The following is a 26,746-nucleotide window of genomic DNA, read 5'->3' on the forward strand; positions in this document are numbered from 1 at the left end:
AGAATGGAGGAGAGAGGACTGCAGACTCCAGACCAGGAAGAGACGCCCTTCTCAGAAGCCTGTTTCTGAGGCTGCTTGCTTCTTCCCTCCAGGTGAGCTCCTGCACCCCCAGTAACCTCTGAACATAGTGCTCAAACTCACACTGTGCGGGGTGTCCCCACTCTCCTCCAGAAAGGCATCTGCCAGCCCTGCACACAAGGGGGCCTTGAGGGTTCCACAGTGTGAGACTGCTCACTCATCTTTCATCAGTCAGGCCTGCGGCCCCAGGAACCTTGAAATCCCTCCTCGTCTCCAAATCAGGCTGGAAACTTGCATGTAAGAGGACTTACATTCTATCGGAAACAGAGTGTCCATATGAACACACACGGAGTCCACAAGGAGGTTGCAGGCATCCTGAAGGGCAAAGGGATGCACACAGCAGTCCCCGGCACCCTGCTCTAAGAAGGACTCCTCAGCAGCTGCAAGGCTCTGCTCGCCCTGGCTTGAAACTTGGTGATTCTGGAGCAAGGGCCCCAAAAATAACAGAGTTGGGGGGTAGGGTCAGTCAAAATCCAGGAGGGCCGAGAGGGGGACTCTCCCCTGGAGTAGCAGAGGGGTCAAGGTCACATTTCAGGCCCCTACTCTACCTCCTACCCCTGCCTTAGAGTCTTTTGGAGTCTAGAGGGTGAAAGCTGTGCAGAACTGTGGCTCTCACTGTGCGGTGCAAGAGAATCCTTACCTAGCAGCAAAGCCACCTGAGCTCACAGTATTTCTATTCACCCTCACCCAGCAGGTGGAAAAGCAGCCCCACCCCTGCAGCGTGAAAGTGGTGTTGAAGACTCTGGGCTTGGCCTTGCCCCACTGGGAAGTCCTCCCTCTGGCTGCTGGGGTGAGAAGTCACTGGGGGGCCTACCTCCCTGTGCAAGGACCCCATCCCTCCAAAGATGCTCTAAATTTGTTCCGGTGAGCAGAGATGTGTTCTGAGACAACACCTCCCGAGATGCATAGAGGAGGCTGGGGCCTGTGCACAGTATCCTCGGTAGGAGAGACAGTGGCACCAACAGCCAGGGCTCTGTGCCTTCCCATCTCCCACCAAGGAGTTTTTGCTGGCATCTCTCTGGTGTCTGGCTGTGTGGCAGTCATGTGACAACAACGGCCCCGGAACTGGCCAAGTTCTGGGGTCCAGCCTCAGCATCATGTCCAATCTCCCAGTCTGGTCTGCACTGGCCTCCCCAGTGCCTGGGATCCCCATGCACGCCCAGGTGAAGGAGGAAACGCCCCTGGGAACTTTACAACTTTAATGCAACACTGATCCCCAAACCACCAAAGCACACGAAAAACACACAGTGGGAGCAAAAAGGGCACAGTTGGAGGCTTCGCTGGCACGTCATTTCTGATGGCCTGCTTTTGCAGTGCTCCGGTGGGAGGGGTGGGTGGCTGCTGAGTCAGCTAGTAAGATGGCTGAAGGTCCTCAGTGGTGTCTGTGAACACAAGACAGACGTGACAATGGAAACAGCAATGCACGTGGACCCCAGAGTGACAGAGAGAGCAGGTGTCTCTCCACACTCCCTGGATTCTGTTCTCATCATTCTTGCCTTCCCTCCTAAGGCCCCCTGTTCAGACCTGACCCTCCCCTCAGAATCTGCTCTGGGGGACTGCTCATCTTACTGGATCCAGAAGAAGTCAGCACCGATGGTGGTGGCATGCCTCCTCTGGGCGGTGGAGCTGGTGCTGGGGCCATCCAGGATGCCGGCGCCGAACCCACCACTGGTGCCACCAGTGGCATCAGCTCTCCAGTTGGCATTCCCACTGGCGCGGTTGCTATTCAGGATGTACTGGTGGTATCTGGTCCAGAAAGCAAAGGGGATCCTGGCCCAGGCATCGCCAAAGTCTCCATCCTCGTCCCAGGTCAGGAGCTCGACCTGGATGTCATCCCAGCTCCACCGTCCAGCCAGAGCCTCCTCCCCAATATTCAGCTGGGCCCTCATCCGGGCCCTGGCTTGCTGCTCAGTCATGCCCACATCCATCATCTTGAAAGCCTCCTCCACGGCCTCCAAGTACTGAGCCTTCCAATCCCGTGGGTCTCGGTTCTGATTCTGTGGTGGGATGAAAGCAGTCCCGATGACAGTGCCACACCTGGCCCCCCCTCTTCCTGCTACACACGCTCTGCTCTGCTCTGCTCTGCTCTGCTCTGCTCTGCTCTGCTCACAGGGACACACGCAGAGACACTGGCTGAGGGGCTCTGACTCCTCTCTGCCAAGCCTGGGGATCTGCTCCCACACACTCACACTACCCACATCTGGGAACCTGGGCAGCAAACTTAGGGCACTGAGTGAGCCTTGCTCTCTTCCCTGGTGGGCAAAGGGCTTTTCCCAGGAGACAAAGCCACCAAGTGCCCACCCCAGGGCGTGGCCCCAGGCAGACTCTTTCCCTTACCTGGGCGATGAATTTCAAGACCTTCATCTTGCTGGTCTTGTGGCAAACTCGCAGCCCCCACAGGAACACATACTCAGGTGGGCTGCTCTTAGGGATCCTTTTATATTCCAAGTACCTTCGTGGGAAGAGGACACCAATGCTTGCTGCCAGCCAGGCAGATGGCAGGCTGCACTTCTGTTTCCCAGGAGACCCCTTCCCAGCCCCTCACCCCACCCAGAGTCACAGCTTAGCTCCTCTCAGTGTACGCACCTGGGCCCTGCATCCTAGGACTCCCCCTAGGCTTTCCGAGCCCACTGCCAAGACAGTCACTGCCTTGGGCCACATCTTGACTAGAACCCACATGGACACACGTGTACTTGTGTGTGTGTGTGTGTGTGTGTGTGTGTGAGTGTGTGTGTGAGTGTGTGTGTGTGTGTGTGTGTGTGCTCCCACAGGAAAGCCACAAGTCTTGTGCCCCTTGTCAGTGAACCCAGACTCTTGGTTGAGATGGTGTAAAGAGAGCAGCCACTCAGCAGGTCCCCTGCCATAACAGTAGCCCAATACACTGTCCCCTCTGAAGCCTGGCTGAGTCCTGGTTGAAGAATCACTGTCAAAGGAAGAGATAGCAACCAAGGGCAGCATACCCAGATCTGGGCCTGCTGCAAAAGTACGCCTGTTTGTGTGTACATGCATGTGCACATGTGTGGGTGGCTGGTGCGAGTGTACAGGGACCCTGCAAGGACGGAGGATGATGACTGGCCCTGGCTCACCTCGACATCTGGGACTGCTTTGCAGACTTCCTCTCTGAGCACAGGCTCCCAAGACCCAGCAAGGGGAGCTTCTCACTGGACCCACAGGGCAGGTAACATGGCCAGCCCCTGCTCACTGTGATGGCTACTCCCTTCCCCAGAGGCTTCCAGGAATCCCCTCCCCCAGGACACACAGGGGGTCCCACTGACCAGTACACCTAGGGCCAAATGGGGGTACCCTCAGGCTGAAGCTCAGGGAGGGAGTCTGTCTTTCTTGGTCATGGCAGCACAGTGCATGGAACAGTGAGACTGAGCCCATACTTACTTCTGCTTCACAAACTCTTCTGTGATGAGCTTCCTCAGATCCCCAAGGAGCAGGTGCCTCACCCTGTGGACATGGGAAGGAAGCCATGACGAGGGGCCCTGGCAGTGCCCTCGTGTGGACAGGATCCCTCCACAGCGAGACTGAGGGCATCCCCCTCAATAAGCTGGACACCTCGGCATCCCGCAGAACCCAGAGGGTTGGGGGTCAGCAAAGACCTAGGGAGGGCATGGAGCTGCCTTTCAGGGGATGGGGGCTTGAGGGGACTGGGAGTTCAGGACTGACTTACATGCAGCAGATAGATGCTCTGCCATCCACTGGGCCCAGGCTCCCAGTGTGGACACAGGAGCCGCGGACATGCACTCCCCGGGCCACATTTGCCTAAGGGCAACAGTGAGGGGCTGCAGCCCAGGACCCAGTCCTACCCAGGACGCAGTCCCATCTTGCGGAGGGCCTCCCAGAGGATGGCTGCAAGAGGAGAGGAAGTGAAGGTACTCAGCACGGGAAGGGGAGACTGTGGCCACCCCAGTCCTGCTGCAGCCATTCACAGCCACTCACCCTCACTGGCACAGTTGCCATTCATGAAGATGACTCCCAGAATCACCAAGAGGAGGCTCAGCCTGGAAGTGTCCTTGGTCCTAGATGTGCAGACATAGGGATGCCAGGCTGCAGTGCTTTTCCTGGGGCCCTCTAGCCAGCTCACCACATAGCAGGCCTCTGAGTGCTGAGACTCCTGGGCCCTTCCCCCCTCTCCCCAACGCAAACCCGCCCGCTAAGAACTAAGATTTTGTGACCTGCTTCACACAATATTTCATCCTGCCCAAGATTGTCACCTGCTCTTTGAATGTGGGCACTAAACACTTCCTCCCAGGTGGGGCTAAAAGGGGAGCAGATGCATCCTGAGGCTGGTCCCACCTTCCCTGTCCTATGAAGGCAAGAGAGTGACACTCTGTGGAAGCTCTGCCCAGGAACACTCTGCCAGACTGGGAGCCAGAACTGAAGACTGGGGTGAGGAGGAGGAGATTACAAGAAGACACCTGCTTCCCAGGAAAGCCTGGGAGGCTGATGGGAGGGGGTAAGTTCCATGGCATGGTGAAACCCCCACAGAACAGAGGCTTTGTCCTGAAGGTGACCCTCCTATGCCTCTTCACCCTGCTCATCGCGTGGCACTGATCATTGGGGTGGGGGCTGTTCTAAACCCATATCCTCAGTGCCTTTTCTCTGAGGGCATGTGAAGGCTTCAAAGAAAAGGCCACAACTGAGGAAGGTTGCGCGTGCGTGCAAGCGCGCACACACACACACACACACACACACACACACACACACACACACAGACCCTCCCTGCCTCACTTTCCCAGGAGTCGTGCTGAAGAATCCCGAGTGCAGACAAGAATGTACAGGTGTTCTTCTTTGTCAGTCTCCTTCAGGTGGATCCCAAATTTCTGTATGTTGGTGGAGAGAAGGCAGAATGGGAAGGTCAGAAGGAGTGTCCTGCATGGAGTCACTTGGTTTCTTGATAGGACTTTTCCTGAGTAGAGCATCCAGTGTCCTGAAGGAGGGTAAGAGGGGGTTCCAAAGTGGGGGGGGGTAGAGTCAGTGGGGGTGGGTGGGTGGCAGAACCCTTCCCCGTGGCAGCTCCAGCAGAACCAATGATACCCACTTCCCCAGAGGAAAGACACTCAAAGAGCATGAGGAGCGGCCCCAAGAAGAGAGTCTGTGGTGGAAGCTCCTAGGCAGATGGGCCTGGGAAGGCTTGTGGAGCAGTCAGTACTGACACTGGGCTTGGGAGGGCTGTGGGGTGCAAAGCTTCCCTGCAATCCTCCTTCCTCAGGACCGCTTCCCCAGCCTTTCCCTCATCCCACCCACCCCCACGCCCCCGTTGCACACCTTCTCTAGAGTGTAGGCTGCTCTCTCAGTGATCTCGGGGAAATGGTCATCATATTCTCGGATGACATCCTTCAGCATATCTGCAGGGGGCAGCAGGGGAGAAACTGGGTGAGCCACAGTGCTTCAGCCTTCACCTGCAGTAGTAGTCTGCAGGTAGCACAGGTAAGGACCCCTGCTGTGTACACGAGTCCCACAGCCTGGACCCGGCTGGCAGGGAAAAGGGCATGTGATGGGGGTTCTCAGAGAGGGATGGGTAAGCGGCCACTGGGAGCACACCTGAGCGCTTGATGGGGATCTTCTTGTAGTCTTTAATCATCAGGTACTTCACCAACTTGTTTGCCTGGGGAAGGAGAACCACACAGGGTGTTCAAGGCTGAGTGAGCTCAAGGAATTGGCCCTAGAGTGAGGAGAGGAGGGAGACTTCTTACCCTGTCTTGCAGAAGGGCCACATTTCGGGTTGGCAGGCACAGGACATGCCTGGAGGGCGCCTGGGTCCTCATAGCCAATGGGGGCCATGGAGCCCTCTGTGCCAGAGCTGCCAGAGGGGCCTCAGAGGTTCTCCAGCCTGGCGGTATCACAGGAGGCTCCCTATCCTCCTCGCTGTTTTCAGTGTCACTATTTAGGTGCTTTGACTGTGGTGGGAGATGAGAGAGAGAGAGAGAGAGAGAGAGAGAGAGAGAGAGAGGGATATGGAGAGAAAGAGAGAGAGAAACACACCAGAGTCTTCCATGCTCACCATTTCAAAGGGACTGACATACATCTCAAGCAGAGCCAGGCACCGGGAGACCAGAGCTGTGTGCAGACTGGGTGGCAGGAACTGAGCGCCCAGTGCCACACACTGAGTCCCTGGTGTCCCATCTGGCCTGAGTCGAGGGGCTTCCTGAGTAAAAACATGCTGAACAAGGACAGGAGCAGGTGGGAAAGGGTGAGAGGGAGGGCGGGGGAGGGGGACACTGTACAGGAGCAGGCTGGGGGATGCGACAGTGAGGAAAGTGAGGGGCCAGGGGAGCTTGGAGAAGAAGGGAGGTCTCTCCCCTTCTTAGTCCTCTTGCCTCCCTTGCTGATCCAGGGTTCAGCACTGTGCTGAGTGGAGGAAGCAGCACCCGCCTGCTGGGGGAGGCCAGGGGCCATCAGGGCTTTGGCAGAGGCTGCTTCTGCCACCTTCTGGGGCTCCATCCACCAAGTCTTGGCGAGAGCCTTCCTGGACCTGGACCTGGTGGCCTTGGGCCCGGATGCTGGTCCTTCCCAGGCACGTGATGCCGGGGGCACCGCGGAGGCTGCACTGGGGCCCTGGGTGGCAGCCTCTTGGACCAGGGTGGGTCTCTTGGGCCGTGGAAAGCCCACACCACTGACACCTGGGGGTCGGTTGAAATCAGACACATCACTCTGGCTCAGAAAGGCCGCCAGGGGTCTGGTGGCAGCCCTCTCACTGGTCCATGGAGCTTGAGAGAAAGCACGGACCGTGCAAGGGCCAGTGCCCGCAGCCTGCACCTGCGGGGCCTGGGGTGCCTTCTGGGGCTGCGTGCAGGAGGCTGCAGGAGTGTCGAGGGCCACCACCTGCCCACTGACCAGCATCTGGGACATGTGCACACAGGCCAGGGCTGTCCCTGGGGTGGCTCCCTGAGGCTGAACAGCAGTGCGGTCAGTGGGGTCCGGGGCAGAGGCTGTGCCCTGGGTCCTGGGGCGGGCACAGTCTGAGCCCCAGTCTGGGGTCATCAGCTGCTCGCTGACCACCTGGTGGAAGGTGGCCCGGGCAGCCTCGGCCATGGCCTGAGTGGCCCGGCTGGAGGCGGCAGTGCGGGCTACGTTGGCAGCACGTTCCTCCGCCTCGTTGGCCAGAGTTTCTGGATCCAGCTGCAAGGCCTAGATCAGAGTCTGGGCCAGCCCAGGGTCCAGTTCCCAGGGCTCAGCCTGCAAGGCCAAAGAGAAAGGAGTGGGGGAGCCGACAAGAAGGTTGCAGCTCATCACACACTCACACAAACTCCCCTTGCTGGCCAGCACCCTGCCAGCAGCTAGCCCTGATCACCCCCAGGCTCTCCCAGCACTTTCTGTCAGAAATTGCTGGGCAATAGGGTGCGGAGGTTGACCTCTGGAGAAGTTGGGTCTCCCCTATACCTTCCAACACACTCCACCCGCCTCTGCTCTTCTGCTGCTCCAGGGAGTAGGAGGTGCCAGGGGCCAGCAGGTGGCCATGAAGGGGCCTCACGGAGCACTCACCTCTAACAGGCGCAGGCCTGCACCCAAGCTACCAAGGTTGTGGGGGAGGCGCATGTGGAAGTTGAGGAAGCTCTCATACTCTCCTAAGGCACAGAGTTCTTCGCAGTCCTGCCCTCCAACCACCTGGTCCTCCGGCAGAACTCCATGGCTATCTGGATCCATTTCTTCAGTTTTGCAGCTCTGGGGATCCCTGCAGCCCTCTGCCATGCCCTGGGTCCCAAGGAGAAGAGAACTCCACCTGAGGGGGAGGAGGAAGGGAGAGGACTCTTCTGGATGAGGGGGCGGGATCAGGTGGGACCGAGGGGGCGGGGTCTCTCAGAGGTGGGGGTTGCAGTCTCCAAGTTACTTGGCAATGCTGGACCAGGTGGGGGTGGGGGGCCATGGAATAATCTCTCTCTCTCTCTCTCTCTCTCTTTGTGTGTGTGTGTGTGTGTGTGTGTAAGAGGGGGTTGCAGAGCCTGGTGAGGGTAGCTGCTGTCAGAGACAGTGCCTTAGGAGTAGGTGTCTGAGGAGAACCCCACCGCCCTCAGGGGACTTTAGCCTGGGCAGTCCCCCAGCCCGGTGACCAGTGGCCAGCGCAGAATAGGGAGGACTGGCTGGTGGGTCTGGGTCTGAAGAGACTCTGGAGGACACCTAGATAGAGGGCTGGATCTGGGGCTGGAGCATGGGACCAGGATGACAAGGGGCAGTTGACAGGAGAGGACTGGGAATACTGGGGCAGCCGGAAGGAAGTGCTGGGAAACAGAGTCCCTGGGACCTTTTGGCTTTGTCAGGGGTGTGTGTGGGGGGGTGGGGGAGCGCTTCTCAGCTGATCTGGGGTTGCTGGGCTGACGGAAGGGTCAGCGCTGGGATGGGTGCGTGGGGGGGGCACAGGGCTCAGACCCAGGTCTCCACCCCAGCGCTGGAACTCAAGGAGACATGGGAGGGACTGGGGAGGCTCTCAGCAAAGTCAGCAAGGAGCACACAGATCCACTCCAGGGGTCCTGAGAGTAATGCTGAGATCCAAGAGCCTAGGTCTGGTGGCAGGGAGGAGTGAGGGCTCTGCTCTATCCCCGGGGCCAAACTGAAGTTCAGTTCTGGGTGCTTGGGCTTTGTTCCGCTCCGGTCTGGGGTGGGTTAGGGCGGGAAGGGTGCCGCCTGCCCCCTGCCTTCTCCTGGTGACCTCTGGGTCTCGCCTGGGGCTGAAGTCTTACCTTCCCCGGGCTCCAGCGGTGTCTGTCCTCCACGCCTAGAACCCGGCAATCGCACCCTCGCCCACAGCTGCCAGTACAGCAGCTCCCACCACCCCGCCCCTTTTCTCTGCGCACCCCCCACCTCCCCCCCCACACTTCCTTGCCCTGGCAGCTCCGACTGAGCATGCGCAGACCCCATCCAGCCTCCTGTTCCCTTTCTCAATAAAGTGCTTTCTACCAGGTGCTCTTTGAGCTTTAGCGATTCCAGGATTGGGTGGGCGAGCTGGCAGTCAATTGCTCACTCTCCCCTTCTCGACAAATCCCCTTCACCCTTTCTCTGACACCAGGGGCACACGCTGACCCCAATTATGCACAAGGCACCTGGACCCTGCCCTACCCTGAACTCCTCCAGGCTGCTCAGCAATGTGCTCTGCCCCTCTTCCCCAGCATGACCCCCAAGGGTCACAAGAGACATGGAGGTCTCTTAACTGCAGCAAGGGAAATGGCAATGGAGCCAGAGGGAGGATGGCAGTCCCCTGCTTGTCTCCCTCTCCATGCTCCCCATGCACACCTGGAACATCTGCTTAGTAGGAATTCTCATGACACGTTATTTTTAACAGCTAAATAGCATTCCATTGTGTATATGTACCACCACTGATCTGTTGTTGCACATCTGATTTACTTCCACCTTTTGGCTATTAGGAATATTGCTACTAGAAACATAGCTACACACATATTTTGGATGAGTGTGTCTGACTCCTTAAGATATATCCCTAGGAAAGGAATTACTGGGTCATAAGGAAGGTCCCTTTCTAGTCTGGTGAGTTTGACTAAATTACATTCCCACCAGCAGTGCAGGAGTATTTCTTGTCCCCACAACCTCTTCCACTTTTGTTGTTGCTGTTGTTTCTGATGTATGACATTCTGACATGGGTAAAGTGGTATCTCATTCTTGTATTTATTTGCATTTCTCTGACAATCCTGACTTAGAGCATTTTTTTCATGTGCCTTTTTTTGCCTTTTGTGTCTATTCTGTAATGTATTTTCTGTTTATATTCTCTCCTCACTGTTGAGTTGGGTCATTTGCTTTTTTATTGCTATGTTTTGTGAGTTCTTTACATATTTTTCTTTACATATGTTTTCTGAGTTCTTTACATATTTAGTTTATTAGCCTCCTGTCTGATGTAAAGATCTTCTCCCATTCTGTGAGGAGTCTCTTTGTGTGATGGTTCCTTTTGCTGTGCAGAAGCTTTTCAATTTGATGTAGTCCCTTTGGTTTATTTTTGTTTTAGTCTTCCTTGCAATGGGGTCTGTATCATTACAGATGTCCATGAAATTTAGATGGGAAAGAAAATTACACCAATATTTTCCTCTAAGTATTTGATGTTTCTGGCCTAACATCAATTTCCTTGCTTTAGTTGGAGTTGACTTTCGTTTCTGGTGATATGTAGTGGTTCATTTTCATTCTTCTGTATGTTTCAACCCAATTTTCTCAATGCCATTTATTATTTAATAGTTTGAGGGCCCTTATCTAAAATTAGATGTCCATAGGTGTGGGTGGTCTTCCAGATTCTTTTATCTCTCGATGATAGGGGAAAATCAAAGGTTCCTGGTCACACAAATTATGGGTCCTGGTATAACCTGGGCTCAGGGTCCTCTGGTCATCCTCCCTAACATTTACCCCTCTGTGAGTATGGACCAAAATTCTTTACTGAGTGCAGGAGGAAAGAGTTCTGGCTTCTATACTTGTTTCTCCACTTGATATGGACGTTGGCTGGTGGATCCATATCCCCAGCCTGTTTCTTTCTTAGTAGGGTAGGGCTCTAGCAAGATGAGATTCTGGGGCACTTTGGATCATCTGCCTGGTGAGATCAGGATGGGATTATATAGCATCTGAAACTTGGTGACTAAAAGGCAGTAAGATATAAAGCAGGAGAAAATGTTTAATAAACATACATCAAAGAGTAGAATTAGAGCCAATGGGAGTGGAAAGAAGCTAAGATGCCTATTATAGGTATGTTCTAGAAGCTTAGGATGTTAATAATCTTTGCTTGAGCTTGATAGGCAACATGAATATGGATGACAAATATTGTCTGGAAGGATGGCATCAGAGTGGAGGATAGAAATGTGCCAGAAGGAGAAGAATGAATACAGGATGATCACACTTATCGGTGGCACATAAGAAGCAAAATAAGAAGGAGGTTGAATCTTGGACTGGCTGGACATATTGGTGCAAAGCTAAGGACTCTGGAGTAGGTACCCAGTACATGATGTGTGAATGACTTTCTTATAAACCATTATTTGCCAAATTTAAGTGATTAAAGGAAATTAAATCATCACTGTTTGTACATGATATGATAATATAGCTAGAGATCTCCCAAACACCAAAAATCTACTGGAAATATCAAAAATTCCTTAAAGTAGCAAAATACAAAAATCAGTGCACATCAATCTGTGGCACTTCTGTACACAAATGAGGAGTCAGAGCAAGGGACATTGAGGGAATAAAGACCATTTAAATTTGAGCCCCAAAAGATAAAATACCATGGAGTGAATCTATGAAAAGGGCTGAAGGATTTTTAACAAAAACTGTAGGGCATCATTCAATGAAAGAGTAGGTGACACTGAAAAATAGTTTGAAAGACTAAATATCATTGGAATGACCATTTTAGCAGAAGAAATCTATAGATCAATACAATCCCTATCAAAATCTCAATGATGCACTTCAAGGAAATTGAACAACCTAACAAAAATTTGTGGAACCATTAAAACTACGATTAGACAAAGAACTCCTGAAGGAACATAGGGAAAAATGGCAGGACCATGCTCCCTGGTTTCAGTCCATACCACAAAATATTACTAATTAAAACTATGTATTGTTGGAACAAAAGAGACAGTCGACCAATGGAACAGGAGAGCCCTCAGGGAAAGTCACAGATGTATGGGCACCTGATTTATGATAAAGGGACAAAAACTTGTCAACAGGTGAAACAAAGGACACTTCAACAAATAGGATTGGGAAAGTTGGACAGCCATGTGTAGAAAAATGAAACCAGACATCACTTAACACAACACACCAAAATTAAATCAAAAAGAACCAAAGACTTGGCTCATAGACCTGAAACTATATAATGCACAGAAAAAGGCATCGATGAAACACTTGAGGACCTTAATATCACGGATGTGTTTGGAGACATAACCACACGGACAAATGAAACTACAATTATTACATTAATGGGATTATACCAAATAAATAAATAAAGCCTCTACACATTGAGAGCAACCTACACAAGGATAAATAGGCAGATACCTTCTTGGGAGAAGATATCCGAACATAACACATCTGACAAGCAGTTGATACCAAACATCTATAACAACTCATACAATTCAACAAGAAAACAAAAAGTAACCTGGTAAAGAGTGAAGGAAAGATTTGACTGTTTTTGCTGCTATAGTAAATGTAAATGAATTCTGAATTTCTATTTCTTCTGACTTAGTAGTTGCATAGGCAAATGCTAGAAGAAGAAGTAGTTGCATAGAGGAATGCCATTGATTTTTGTATATTAATTTTGTATCCTGCCACCTTACTATATTAGTTAATATTTTCCAGGAGCTTCCTGCTGGATACTTTAGGGTTTTCTATTTATATCTCTGATGAACATAGATACTAAAATAGTGTACTTTTCTTTCTTTTTTTAGTGAATAAAGTTCTAACAAACCAGATATAGTAGTACATTAAGAAGATTTTACATCATGACCAAGTAGGGGGATTTTTCCCAGGGATACTAGGCTGATTAAGTATATGTAAATCCACATCAACAAAAGTAAAACCAAAAATCATATACTTATCTCAACAGATGCAGAGAAAGTCTATGACATGATCCAACATCCTTTCATGACCAAAACACTACAAAAAAATGGGAGCAGTTGGAAAATTTCTAAATCTAGTTGAAACTATTTGCAGTAAACCTAAAACCTGCACCAGACCCAATGGTGAGATACTGAAAACATTTAAGCATTTCCACTTATATTGGGTACTAGAAACAACCACCCACTATCACCATTACTATTCAACAACGTGTGGAAAGCTCTAGCTATAGCAGTTAGGCAAGAGAAAGCAATTAAAGGGATACAGGTTGGACGTGAAGTCAAATTGTCACTATTTGCAGATGACAGGATAGTATTCATTGTGCTATTTTCATGTATTTTTATTATCTGGTGAAATTCTCCTTTTTTTCTTCTTTTATTGAATGCTAAAATTGTGAGTCTGTTTCTTCAATTACTTTGATTTTTCTTGAATTCCCATTCATTTAATCCTATCTTGTGTATGCATGTCATTGTTTTTAAAGTTATGTACCACATTTCCTGTAAAAAAATATACAAACAAAAATGTTTTATTATATTGACATCCAGAGAAGATTGTTTTGAATTTTTATTTATATTTGATTTAATGAGAATATATTTTACAGGGCTTTTGTCTCAGTGGGACAGTTTCATATCTACCACTAAGTGTGTGCTTGCTTATACTGCCTACCACAAAATTATCCTTTCTCCTCAGTCCAGGACATTGGGATCCCACATCTTACATCCACTTTCTTCCCTGCTCTTATGACAACAAATCTGAAGATATAGGCCAAGGTCTTGTACATTATTCACTCTGTCTGTTCTCTTCCTTCTGTTTCAAATTACACACCTGAGTGAGATTTATCTAGTATTTGTCTTTCTCCTTCTGACTTGGTTCACTTACTATGATCCCCTCTGGTTTCATCTATGCTTTAGCAAAAGAGAATATCTTAACCATTCTAAAGTTGAGTAGTAGTCCACAATGTATACACATCACAATTTTCTTATTCATTCACTTGATATTGGGCAGTTGGTCTACTACAAAGAACGTGAATAGACAGTTTTCTTTTTCTATTTTTTTGTTTTGTTTAATATTTATTTTATTCAATAGGACAGAGAGAATTTGAGAGGTGGAGGGGAAAGAGAAAGAGAGGTCTGTAGCCCTGCTCATGAAGCTTTCCTCTTGCAGGTAGGAACTAGGGCTTGAACTTAATTGAGGAAATGAAGAGAACCACCAAATGGTTTTGCTCACATGTGGAATGTAAAGACATATGGACTTGCTGTAGAGCAGATGGGGGAGATAGAAAAAAAGAAAAAGAATAGCTAAGTTGTCTACAAAACTTTGTGACAACTACTATAGTTGTTATTGTTGGAGGCTGAACACAGAGCCATGGTGGTGAGTGAATTATGGAACTATATGCTGTAATCATACAATCCTGAAATCTGCTGTTAAATAACCAATAAAAATAAATACTATACAAAACAAGAGTAAAATTCAACAATGATAAAACATATCAACTATGGACTGTGAGCTCAGGCTGACAGGGAACCAGAGGTTTTACAGGATCCAGTGCTAAATATAAATACACATAGGTCCTGGGACATACTGATGTGGTAACCAGTTAATTGTAGTTATATATTCTTTTCAAATTTGGAAGCCACTCTCTGCCCTAACCCAGATTTCAGTTCTATCCTCCACTCTGATGCCATCCTTCCAGACAATATTTGTCATCCATATTCATGTTGCCTATCAAGCTCAAGCAAAGATTATTAACATCCTAAGCTTCTAGAACATACCTATAATAGGCATCTTAGCTTCTTTCCACTCCCATTGGCTCTAATTCTACTCTTTGATGTATGTTTATTAAACATTTTCTCCTGCTTTATATCTTACTGCCTTTTAGTCACCAAGTTTCAGATGCTATATAATCCCATCCTGATCTCACCAGGCAGATGATCCAAAGTGCCCCAGAATCTCATCTTGCTAGAGCCCTACCCTACTAAGAAAGAAACAGGCTGGGGATATGGATCCACCAGCCAACGTCCATATCAAGTGGAGAAACAAGTATAGAAGCCAGAACTCTTTCCTCCTGCACTCAGTAAAGAATTTTGGTCCATACTCACAGAGGGGTAAATGTTAGGGAGGATGACCAGAGGACCCTGAGCCCAGGTTATACCAGGACCCATAATTTGTGTGACCAGGAACCTTTGATTTTCCCCTATCATCGAGAGATAAAAGAATCTGGAAGACCACCCACACCTATGGACATCTAATTTTAGATAAGGGCCCTCAAACTATTAAATAATAAATGGCATTGAGAAAATTGGGTTGAAACATACAGAAGAATGAAAATGAACCACTACATATCACCAGAAACGAAAGTCAACTCCAACTAAAGCAAGGAAATTGATGTTAGGCCAGAAACATCAAATACTTAGAGGAAAATATTGGTGTAATTTTCTTTCCCATCTAAATTTCATGGACATCTGTAATGATACAGACCCCATTGCAAGGAAGACTAAAACAAAAATAAACCAAAGGGACTACATCAAATTGAAAAGCTTCTGCACAGCAAAAGGAACCATCACACAAAGAGACTCCTCACAGAATGGGAGAAGATCTTTACATCAGACAGGAGGCTAATAAACTAAATATGTAAAGAACTCAGAAAACATATGTAAAGAAAAATATGTAAAGAACTCACAAAACATAGCAATAAAAAAGCAAATGACCCAACTCAACAGTGAGGAGAGAATATAAACAGAAAATACATTACAGAATAGACACAAAAGGCAAAAAAAGGCACATGAAAAAAATGCTCTAAGTCAGGATTGTCAGAGAAATGCAAATAAATACAAGAATGAGATACCACTTTACCCATGTCAGAATGTCATACATCAGAAACAACAGCAACAACAAAAGTGGAAGAGGTTGTGGGGACAAGAAATACTCCTGCACTGCTGGTGGGAATGTAATTTAGTCAAACTCACCAGACTAGAAAGGGACCTTCCTTATGACCCAGTAATTCCTTTCCTAGGGATATATCTTAAGGAGTCAGACACACTCATCCAAAATATGTGTGTAGCTATGTTTCTAGTAGCAATATTCCTAATAGCCAAAAGGTGGAAGTAAATCAGATGTGCAACAACAGATCAGTGGTGGTACATATACACAATGGAATGCTATTTAGCTGTTAAAAATAACGTGTCATGAGAATTCCTACTAAGCAGATGTTCCAGGTGTGCATGGGGAGCATGGAGAGGGAGACAAGCAGGGGACTGCCATCCTCCCTCTGGCTCCATTGCCATTTCCCTTGCTGCAGTTAAGAGACCTCCATGTCTCTTGTGACCCTTGGGGGTCATGCTGGGGAAGAGGGGCAGAGCACATTGCTGAGCAGCCTGGAGGAGTTCAGGGTAGGGCAGGGTCCAGGTGCCTTGTGCATAATTGGGGTCAGCGTGTGCCCCTGGTGTCAGAGAAAGGGTGAAGGGGATTTGTCGAGAAGGGGAGAGTGAGCAATTGACTGCCAGCTCGCCCACCCAATCCTGGAATCGCTAAAGCTCAAAGAGCACCTGGTAGAAAGCACTTTATTGAGAAAGGGAACAGGAGGCTGGATGGGGTCTGCGCATGCTCAGTCGGAGCTGCCAGGGCAAGGAAGTGTGGGGGGGGAGGTGGGGGGTGCGCAGAGAAAAGGGGCGGGGTGGTGGGAGCTGCTGTACTGGCAGCTGTGGGCGAGGGTGCGATTGCCGGGTTCTAGGCGTGGAGGACAGACACCGCTGGAGCCCGGGGAAGGTAAGACTTCAGCCCCAGGCGAGACCCAGAGGTCACCAGGAGAAGGCAGGGGGCAGGCGGCACCCTTCCCGCCCTAACCCACCCCAGACCGGAGCGGAACAAAGCCCAAGCACCCAGAACTGAACTTCAGTTTGGCCCCGGGGATAGAGCAGAGCCCTCACTCCTCCCTGCCACCAGACCTAGGCTCTTGGATCTCAGCATTACTCTCAGGACCCCTGGAGTGGATCTGTGTGCTCCTTGCTGACTTTGCTGAGAGCCTCCCCAGTCCCTCCCATGTCTCCTTGAGTTCCAGCGCTGGGGTGGAGACCTGGGTCTGAGCCCTGTGCCCCCCCCACGCACCCATCCCAGCGCTGACCCTTCCGTCAGCCCAGCAACCCCAGATCAGCTGAGAAGCGCTCCCCCACCCCCCCACACACACCCCTGACAAAGCCAAAAGGTCCCAGGGACTCTGTTTCCCAGCACTTCCTTCCGGCTGCCCCAGTATTCCCAGTCCTCTCCTGTCAACTGCCCCTTGTCATCCTGGTCCCATGCTCCAGCCCCAGATCCAGCCCTCTATCTAGGTGTCCTCCAGAGTCTCTTCAGACCCAGACCCACCAGCCAGTCCTCCCTATTCTGCGCTGGCCACTGGTCACCGGGCTGGGGGACTGCCCAGGCTAAAGTCCCCTGAGGGCGGTGGGGTTCTCCTCAGACACCTACTCCTAAGGCACTGTCTCTGACAGCAGCTACCCTCACCAGGCTCTGCAACCCCCTCTTACACACACACACACACACACACACAAAGAGAGAGAGAGAGAGAGAGAGAGATTATTCCATGGCCCCCCACCCCCACCTGGTCCAGCATTGCCAAGTAACTTGGAGACTGCAACCCCCACCTCTGAGAGACCCCGCCCCCTCGGTCCCACCTGATCCCGCCCCCTCATCCAGAAGAGTCCTCTCCCTTCCTCCTCCCCCTCAGGTGGAGTTCTCTTCTCCTTGGGACCCAGGGCATGGCAGAGGGCTGCAGGGATCCCCAGAGCTGCAAAACTGAAGAAATGGATCCAGATAGCCATGGAGTTCTGCCGGAGGACCAGGTGGTTGGAGGGCAGGACTGCGAAGAACTCTGTGCCTTAGGAGAGTATGAGAGCTTCCTCAACTTCCACATGCGCCTCCCCCACAACCTTGGTAGCTTGGGTGCAGGCCTGCGCCTGTTAGAGGTGAGTGCTCCGTGAGGCCCCTTCATGGCCACCTGCTGGCCCCTGGCACCTCCTACTCCCTGGAGCAGCAGAAGAGCAGAGGCGGGTGGAGTGTGTTGGAAGGTATAGGGGAGACCCAACTTCTCCAGAGGTCAACCTCCGCACCCTATTGCCCAGCAATTTCTGACAGAAAGTGCTGGGAGAGCCTGGGGGTGATCAGGGCTAGCTGCTGGCAGGGTGCTGGCCAGCAAGGGGAGTTTGTGTGAGTGTGTGATGAGCTGCAACCTTCTTGTCGGCTCCCCCACTCCTTTCTCTTTGGCCTTGCAGGCTGAGCCCTGGGAACTGGACCCTGGGCTGGCCCAGACTCTGATCTAGGCCTTGCAGCTGGATCCAGAAACTCTGGCCAACGAGGCGGAGGAACGTGCTGCCAACGTAGCCCGCACTGCCGCCTCCAGCCGGGCCACTCAGGCCATGGCCGAGGCTGCCCGGGCCACCTTCCACCAGGTGGTCAGCGAGCAGCTGATGACCCCAGACTGGGGCTCAGACTGTGCCCGCCCCAGGACCCAGGGCACAGCCTCTGCCCCGGACCCCACTGACCGCACTGCTGTTCAGCCTCAGGGAGCCACCCCAGGGACAGCCCTGGCCTGTGTGCACATGTCCCAGATGCTGGTCAGTGGGCAGGTGGTGGCCCTCGACACTCCTGCAGCCTCCTGCACGCAGCCCCAGAAGGCACCCCAGGCCCCGCAGGTGCAGGCTGCGGGCACTGGCCCTTGCACGGTCCGTGCTTTCTCTCAAGCTCCATGGACCAGTGAGAGGGCTGCCACCAGACCCCTGGCGGCCTTTCTGAGCCAGAGTGATGTGTCTGATTTCAACCGACCCCCAGGTGTCAGTGGTGTGGGCTTTCCACGGCCCAAGAGACCCACCCTGGTCCAAGAGGCTGCCACCCAGGGCCCCAGTGCAGCCTCCGCGGTGCCCCCGGCATCACGTGCCTGGGAAGGACCAGCATCCGGGCCCAAGGCCACCAGGTCCAGGTCCAGGAAGGCTCTCGCCAAGACTTGGTGGATGGAGCCCCAGAAGGTGGCAGAAGCAGCCTCTGCCAAAGCCCTGATGGCCCCTGGCCTCCCCCAGCAGGCGGGTGCTGCTTCCTCCACTCAGCACAGTGCTGAACCCTGGATCAGCAAGGGAGGCAAGAGGACTAAGAAGGGGAGAGACCTCCCTTCTTCTCCAAGCTCCCCTGGCCCCTCACTTTCCTCACTGTCGCATCCCCCAGCCTGCTCCTGTACAGTGTCCCCCTCCCCCGCCCTCCCTCTCACCCTTTCCCACCTGCTCCTGTCCTTGTTCAGCATGTTTTTACTCAGGAAGCCCCTCGACTCAGGCCAGATGGGACACCAGGGACTCAGTGTGTGGCACTGGGCGCTCAGTTCCTGCCACCCAGTCTGCACACAGCTCTGGTCTCCCGGTGCCTGGCTCTGCTTGAGATGTATGTCAGTCCCTTTGAAATGGTGAGCATGGAAGACTCTGGTGTGTTTCTCTCTCTCTTTCTCTCCATATCCCTCTCTCTCTCTCTCTCTCTCTCTCTCTCTCTCTCTCTCATCTCCCACCACAGTCAAAGCACCTAAATAGTGACACTGAAAACAGCGAGGAGGATAGGGAGCCTCCTGTGATACCGCCAGGCTGGAGAACCTCTGAGGCCCCTCTGGCAGCTCTGGCACAGAGGGCTCCATGGCCCCCATTGGCTATGAGGACCCAGGCGCCCTCCAGGCATGTCCTGTGCCTGCCAACCCGAAATGTGGCCCTTCTGCAAGACAGGGTAAGAAGTCTCCCTCCTCTCCTCACTCTAGGGCCAATTCCTTGAGCTCACTCAGCCTTGAACACCCTGTGTGGTTCTCCTTCCCCAGGCAAACAAGTTGGTGAAGTACCTGATGATTAAAGACTACAAGAAGATCCCCATCAAGCGCTCAGGTGTGCTCCCAGTGGCCGCTTACCCATCCCTCTCTGAGAACCCCCATCACATGCCCTTTTCCCTGCCAGCCGGGTCCAGGCTGTGGGACTCGTGTACACAGCAGGGGTCCTTACCTGTGCTACCTGCAGACTACTACTGCAGGTGAAGGCTGAAGCACTGTGGCTCACCCAGTTTCTCCCCTGCTGCCCCCTGCAGATATGCTGAAGGATGTCATCCGAGAATATGATGACCATTTCCCCGAGATCACTGAGAGAGCAGCCTACACTCTAGAGAAGGTGTGCAACGGGGGCGTGGGGGTGGGTGGGATGAGGGAAAGGCTGGGGAAGCGGTCCTGAGGAAGGAGGATTGCAGGGAAGCTTTGCACCCCACAGCCCTCCCAAGCCCAGTGTCAGTACTGACTGCTCCACAAGCCTTCCCAGGCCCATCTGCCTAGGAGCTTCCACCACAGACTCTCTTCTTGGGGCCGCTCCTCATGCTCTTTGAGTGTCTTTCCTCTGGGGAAGTGGGTATCATTGGTTCTGCTGGAGCTGCCACGGGGAAGGGTTCTGCCACCCACCCACCCCCACTGACTCTACCCCCCCCCACTTTGGAACCCCCTCTTACCCTCCTTCAGGACACTGGATGCTCTACTCAGGAAAAGTCCTATCAAGAAACCAAGTGACTCCATGCAGGACACTCCTTCTGACCTTCCCATTCTGCCTTCTCTCCACCAACATACAGAAATTTGGGATCCACCTGAAGGAGACTGACAAAGAAGAACACCTGTACATTCTTGTCTGCACTCGGGATTCTTCAGCACGACTCCTGGGAAAGTGAGGCAGGGAGGGTCTGTGTGTGTGTGTGTGTGTGTGTGTGTGTGTGTGTGTGTGTGTGCGCGCTTGCACGCACGCGCAACCTTCCTCAGTTGTGGCCTTTTCTTTGAAGCCTTCACATGCCCTCAGAGAAAAGGCACTGAGGATATGGGTTTAGAACAGCCCCCACCCCAATGATCAGTGCCACGCGATGAGCAGGGTGAAGAGGCATAGGAGGGTCACCTTCAGGACAAAGCCTCTGTTCTGTGGGGGTTTCACCATGCCATGGAACTTACCCCCTCCCATCAGCCTCCCAGGCTTTCCTGGGAAGCAGGTGTCTTCTTGTAATCTCCTCCTCCTCACCCCAGTCTTCAGTTCTGGCTCCCAGTCTGGCAGAGTGTTCCTGGGCAGAGCTTCCACAGAGTGTCACTCTCTTGCCTTCATAGGACAGGGAAGGTGGGACCAGCCTCAGGATGCATCTGCTCCCCTTTTAGCCCCACCTGGGAGGAAGTGTTTAGTGCCCACATTCAAAGAGCAGGTGACAATCTTGGGCAGGATGAAATATTGTGTGAAGCAGGTCACAAAATCTTAGTTCTTAGCGGGCGGGTTTGCGTTGGGGAGAGGGGGGAAGGGCCCAGGAGTCTCAGCACTCAGAGGCCTGCTATGTGGTGAGCTGGCTAGAGGGCCCCAGGAAAAGCACTGCAGCCTGGCATCCCTATGTCTGCACATCTAGGACCAAGGACACTTCCAGGCTGAGCCTCCTCTTGGTGATTCTGGGAGTCATCTTCATGAATGGCAACTGTGCCAGTGAGGGTGAGTGGCTGTGAATGGCTGCAGCAGGACTGGGGTGGCCACAGTCTCCCCTTCCCGTGCTGAGTACCTTCACTTCCTCTCCTCTTGCAGCCATCCTCTGGGAGGCCCTCCGCAAGATGGGACTGCGTCCTGGGTAGGACTGGGTCCTGGGCTGCAGCCCCTCACTGTTGCCCTTAGGCAAATGTGGCCCGGGGAGTGCATGTCCGCGGCTCCTGTGTCCACACTGGGAGCCTGGGCCCAGTGGATGGCAGAGCATCTATCTGCTGCATGTAAGTCAGTCCTGAACTCCCAGTCCCCTCAAGCCCCCATCCCCTGAAAGGCAGCTCCATGCCCTCCCTAGGTCTTTGCTGACCCCCAACCCTCTGGGTTCTGCGGGATGCCGAGGTGTCCAGCTTATTGAGGGGGATGCCCTCAGTCTCGCTGTGGAGGGATCCTGTCCACACGAGGGCACTGCCAGGGCCCCTCGTCATGGCTTCCTTCCCATGTCCACAGGGTGAGGCACCTGCTCCTTGGGGATCTGAGGAAGCTCATCACAGAAGAGTTTGTGAAGCAGAAGTAAGTATGGGCTCAGTCTCACTGTTCCATGCACTGTGCTGCCATGACCAAGAAAGACAGACTCCCTCCCTGAGCTTCAGCCTGAGGGTACCCCCATTTGGCCCTAGGTGTACTGGTCAGTGGGACCCCCTGTGTGTCCTGGGGGAGGGGATTCCTGGAAGCCTCTGGGGAAGGGAGTAGCCATCACAGTGAGCAGGGGCTGGCCATGTTACCTGCCCTGTGGGTCCAGTGAGAAGCTCCCCTTGCTGGGTCTTGGGAGCCTGTGCTCAGAGAGGAAGTCTGCAAAGCAGTCCCAGATGTCGAGGTGAGCCAGGGCCAGTCATCATCCTCCGTCCTTGCAGGGTCCCTGTACACTCGCACCAGCCACCCACACATGTGCACATGCATGTACACACAAACAGGCGTACTTTTGCAGCAGGCCCAGATCTGGGTATGCTGCCCTTGGTTGCTATCTCTTCCTTTGACAGTGATTCTTCAACCAGGACTCAGCCAGGCTTCAGAGGGGACAGTGTATTGGGCTACTGTTATGGCAGGGGACCTGCTGAGTGGCTGCTCTCTTTACACCATCTCAACCAAGAGTCTGGGTTCACTGACAAGGGGCACAAGACTTGTGGCTTTCCTGTGGGAGCACACACACACACACACACACACACTCACACACACACTCACACACACACACACACACACACACACACAAGTACACGTGTGTCCATGTGGGTTCTAGTCAAGATGTGGCCCAAGGCAGTGACTGTCTTGGCAGTGGGCTCGGAAAGCCTAGGGGGAGTCCTAGGATGCAGGGCCCAGGTGCGTACACTGAGAGGAGCTAAGCTGTGACTCTGGGTGGGGTGAGGGGCTGGGAAGGGGTCTCCTGGGAAACAGAAGTGCAGCCTGCCATCTGCCTGGCTGGCAGCAAGCATTGGTGTCCTCTTCCCACGAAGGTACTTGGAATATAAAAGGATCCCTAAGAGCAGCCCACCTGAGTATGTGTTCCTGTGGGGGCTGCGAGTTTGCCACAAGACCAGCAAGATGAAGGTCTTGAAATTCATCGCCCAGGTAAGGGAAAGAGTCTGCCTGGGGCCACGCCCTGGGGTGGGCACTTGGTGGCTTTGTCTCCTGGGAAAAGCCCTTTGCCCACCAGGGAAGAGAGCAAGGCTCACTCAGTGCCCTAAGTTTGCTGCCCAGGTTCCCAGATGTGGGTAGTGTGAGTGTGTGGGAGCAGATCCCCAGGCTTGGCAGAGAGGAGTCAGAGCCCCTCAGCCAGTGTCTCTGCGTGTGTCCCTGTGAGCAGAGCAGAGCAGAGCAGAGCAGAGCAGAGCAGAGCAGAGCGTGTGTAGCAGGAAGAGGGGGGGCCAGGTGTGGCACTGTCATCGGGACTGCTTTCATCCCACCACAGAATCAGAACCGAGACCCACGGGATTGGAAGGCTCAGTACTTGGAGGCCGTGGAGGAGGCTTTCAAGATGATGGATGTGGGCATGACTGAGCAGCAAGCCAGGGCCCGGATGAGGGCCCAGCTGAATATTGGGGAGGAGGCTCTGGCTGGACGGTGGAGCTGGGATGACATCCAGGTCGAGCTCCTGACCTGGGACGAGGATGGAGACTTTGGCGATGCCTGGGCCAGGATCCCCTTTGCTTTCTGGACCAGATACCACCAGTACATCCTGAATAGCAACCGCGCCAGTGGGAATGCCAACTGGAGAGCTGATGCCACTGGTGGCACCAGTGGTGGGTTCGGCGCCGGCATCCTGGATGGCCCCAGCACCAGCTCCACCGCCCAGAGGAGGCATGCCACCACCATCGGTGCTGACTTCTTCTGGATCCAGTAAGATGAGCAGTCCCCCAGAGCAGATTCTGAGGGGAGGGTCAGGTCTGAACAGGGGGCCTTAGGAGGGAAGGCAAGAATGATGAGAACAGAATCCAGGGAGTGTGGAGAGACACCTGCTCTCTCTGTCACTCTGGGGTCCACGTGCATTGCTGTTTCCATTGTCACGTCTGTCTTGTGTTCACAGACACCACTGAGGACCTTCAGCCATCTTACTAGCTGACTCAGCAGCCACCCACCCCTCCCACCGGAGCACTGCAAAAGCAGGCCATCAGAAATGACGTGCCAGCGAAGCCTCCAACTGTGCCCTTTTTGCTCCCACTGTGTGTTTTTCGTGTGCTTTGGTGGTTTGGGGATCAGTGTTGCATTAAAGTTGTAAAGTTCCCAGGGGCGTTTCCTCCTTCACCTGGGCGTGCATGGGGATCCCAGGCACTGGGGAGGCCAGTGCAGACCAGACTGGGAGATTGGACATGATGCTGAGGCTGGACCCCAGAACTTGGCCAGTTCCGGGGCCGTTGTTGTCACATGACTGCCACACAGCCAGACACCAGAGAGATGCCAGCAAAAACTCCTTGGTGGGAGATGGGAAGGCACAGAGCCCTGGCTGTTGGTGCCACTGTCTCTCCTACCGAGGATACTGTGCACAGGCCCCAGCCTCCTCTATGCATCTCGGGAGGTGTTGTCTCAGAACACATCTCTGCTCACCGGAACAAATTTAGAGCATCTTTGGAGGGATGGGGTCCTTGCACAGGGAGGTAGGCCCCCCAGTGACTTCTCACCCCAGCAGCCAGAGGGAGGACTTCCCAGTGGGGCAAGGCCAAGCCCAGAGTCTTCAACACCACTTTCACGCTGCAGGGGTGGGGCTGCTTTTCCACCTGCTGGGTGAGGGTGAATAGAAATACTGTGAGCTCAGGTGGCTTTGCTGCTAGGTAAGGATTCTCTTGCACCGCACAGTGAGAGCCACAGTTCTGCACAGCTTTCACCCTCTAGACTCCAAAAGACTCTAAGGCAGGGGTAGGAGGTAGAGTAGGGGCCTGAAATGTGACCTTGACCCCTCTGCTACTCCAGGGGAGAGTCCCCCTCTCGGCCCTCCTGGATTTTGACTGACCCTACCCCCCAACTCTGTTATTTTTGGGGCCCTTGCTCCAGAATCACCAAGTTTCAAGCCAGGGCGAGCAGAGCCTTGCAGCTGCTGAGGAGTCCTTCTTAGAGCAGGGTGCCGGGGACTGCTGTGTGCATCCCTTTGCCCTTCAGGATGCCTGCAACCTCCTTGTGGACTCCGTGTGTGTTCATATGGACACTCTGTTTCCGATAGAATGTAAGTCCTCTTACATGCAAGTTTCCAGCCTGATTTGGAGACGAGGAGGGATTTCAAGGTTCCTGGGGCCGCAGGCCTGACTGATGAAAGATGAGTGAGCAGTCTCACACTGTGGAACCCTCAAGGCCCCCTTGTGTGCAGGGCTGGCAGATGCCTTTCTGGAGGAGAGTGGGGACACCCCGCACAGTGTGAGTTTGAGCACTATGTTCAGAGGTTACTGGGGGTGCAGGAGCTCACCTGGAGGGAAGAAGCAAGCAGCCTCAGAAACAGGCTTCTGAGAAGGGCGTCTCTTCCTGGTCTGGAGTCTGCAGTCCTCTCTCCTCCATTCTTTCTCCCAGGGGGCCACCCTTCTCCCATGTCAGCCTCCTTCTCCTCCACATCACCCCCACCCTCAGCCCACAGACTCTACAAGGAAGCATGCTGAGGGCAGGGTGGTCAGGGGTGGAGAGCTTGCAGAGGAGGACTGCGAAGAGCTGGAGAGAGAGCCCTGGGAGATGTGGGTAGATTATGGATCCCTGCTCATCAGGAGGCAGGTGGTAGCAGGAGAGGATATAGATTGAGGGGAAAGGTAGATATCTCTCTCCCCCCTCACTCTCTCTTTCTCTCTCTGTCTGTCTCTCTTTCTGACACACACACACACACACACACACACACACACACACACACACACACACACACACTGCCACCATCACCCCCATGCTGGTCTATTCCTACTGTAACCCTGGCCAAACAGTCTCAGAGAAGTGCAGTGATGTTTCAGAGGTGTGTGGCCTAGCCCTGCCATGATCTGGACTAGTGGCCTAGATCTGGCCTGCTCTCCTTGTTGTCCACAGAGGTCTACGTCTCACAACACAGGATGGAGCTAGGTGGACTGTGAGGTGGCCCAGCCTTCTGGCCCTGCCTTCCCAGCCTCATCACGTCTCCAGGCCTCACTTTTCTCCTTCAAGTAAGAGTGGTAAGATCGCTGTCCTGCCTTGCCCAGACCAGGGCAGAGCAGATATGGCTTATGCGTGAAGATGTTTAAGGCAGTATGCACAGGCCTCTTCCCAAGCCTTGTGTGTGTAAGGGGGAAGAGCTTGTGGATGCCCCAGGTATGGCGACCTCTCCAGCACTGAGCCTCTACTGCCACAACCTATGACTGAACAAACTGCTTCAGCCTCACATGCAGAGACTCCACCTCATCACATGCAGTCAGGCTTCCTGCATAGAGGGCATCTCAGGTTGTGGAGACACAGATGGTGTCAGAAATCTAGCACTTGGGATGCTGCCCCAAGGCCTGCATCTGTTCCCCAGAGGAGAGGGGACCCCGGACAAACAAGGGAGGTGTCCAACATCCATCCTCCACTACCCCGGGTCCCAGTTGTGAATGATTCCGTTTCACAAGTGCTTTTCTCCTAACATGGGCACCGCAGCAGAGATCTGAGTCTGCAGAATATCACACACTCCAATGTGACTGTGCTCTTCACACATCCTCCCCGATTCTTGCGCGCATGGGCACTTCAGCAGCCCCAGCAGGAATGGGGCTCTCAGCTGAAGATGATACACTCGTCGCTTGTCAGGCCTCCTCCCTTATTGTGTGTGGCTCCTCTCACTTTGGAGTTGTTGACATGTACAAGATTTAACAGTTTTCAGGAAATGAAAAAGAATCTATATGCCTAGCCATGTGAAATAAGAAACAGGAAGAAGAGGGGCCAGGTGGGAGTTCACCAGTAGTGCACCTGTCACCTTGCAGGAGCACCTGGGCCCAAATCCCAGTTCCCACCTTCAACGGGACAAGCTTCACAAATGGTGGAGCAGGGCTCCATGTGTCTTTCTCTCTCCCTCTCCCTTCTGCTTCCTTCTCTATTTTCTCCTGTCTCCACCCAAAAAGAAAGAAGCAGACAACTGGCCACTAGGAGCAGTGTATTTGTGTTGTAGGCACAGAGACCGTGGGTTTACC

General features: G+C 53.0%; 2 protein-coding genes and 2 non-coding genes across 4 annotated transcripts; 2 read left to right on the forward strand and 2 right to left on the reverse strand.

The window, feature by feature from the left end:
• Positions 1-1,643: 1,643 nt before the first annotated feature.
• On the reverse strand, positions 1,644-8,827 carry LOC103128291 (melanoma-associated antigen D4-like). Its single transcript, XM_060183026.1, is given in 12 exon segments — positions 1,644-2,075; positions 2,416-2,530; positions 3,469-3,531; positions 3,891-3,933; positions 4,024-4,103; positions 4,816-4,907; positions 5,353-5,432; positions 5,629-5,692; positions 5,781-5,986; positions 6,390-7,263; positions 7,570-7,807; positions 8,763-8,827. Coding segments are annotated over 11 exon segments (2,256 nt in total). The 5' UTR covers positions 7,777-7,807; positions 8,763-8,827.
• Positions 2,830-2,955, reverse strand: LOC132536085 (small nucleolar RNA SNORA11). The gene has a single exon (XR_009547764.1). It is a non-coding gene; the product is annotated as a small nucleolar RNA SNORA11 (small nucleolar RNA).
• A 7,482-nt stretch (positions 8,828-16,309) lies between the features above and the next one.
• On the forward strand, positions 16,310-23,493 carry LOC132535799 (melanoma-associated antigen D4-like). The gene is given in 12 exon segments (XM_060183027.1): positions 16,310-16,374; positions 17,330-17,567; positions 17,874-18,747; positions 19,151-19,356; positions 19,445-19,508; positions 19,705-19,784; positions 20,230-20,321; positions 21,034-21,113; positions 21,204-21,246; positions 21,606-21,668; positions 22,607-22,721; positions 23,062-23,493. Coding segments are annotated over 11 exon segments (2,256 nt in total). The 5' UTR covers positions 16,310-16,374; positions 17,330-17,360.
• Positions 22,182-22,307, forward strand: LOC132536086 (small nucleolar RNA SNORA11). The gene has a single exon (XR_009547765.1). It is a non-coding gene; the product is annotated as a small nucleolar RNA SNORA11 (small nucleolar RNA).
• Positions 23,494-26,746: the final 3,253 nt, after the last annotated feature.

This window comes from Erinaceus europaeus, chromosome X, assembly GCF_950295315.1.
Source record: "Erinaceus europaeus chromosome X, mEriEur2.1, whole genome shotgun sequence".
NCBI lineage: Eukaryota > Metazoa > Chordata > Mammalia > Eulipotyphla > Erinaceidae > Erinaceus > Erinaceus europaeus.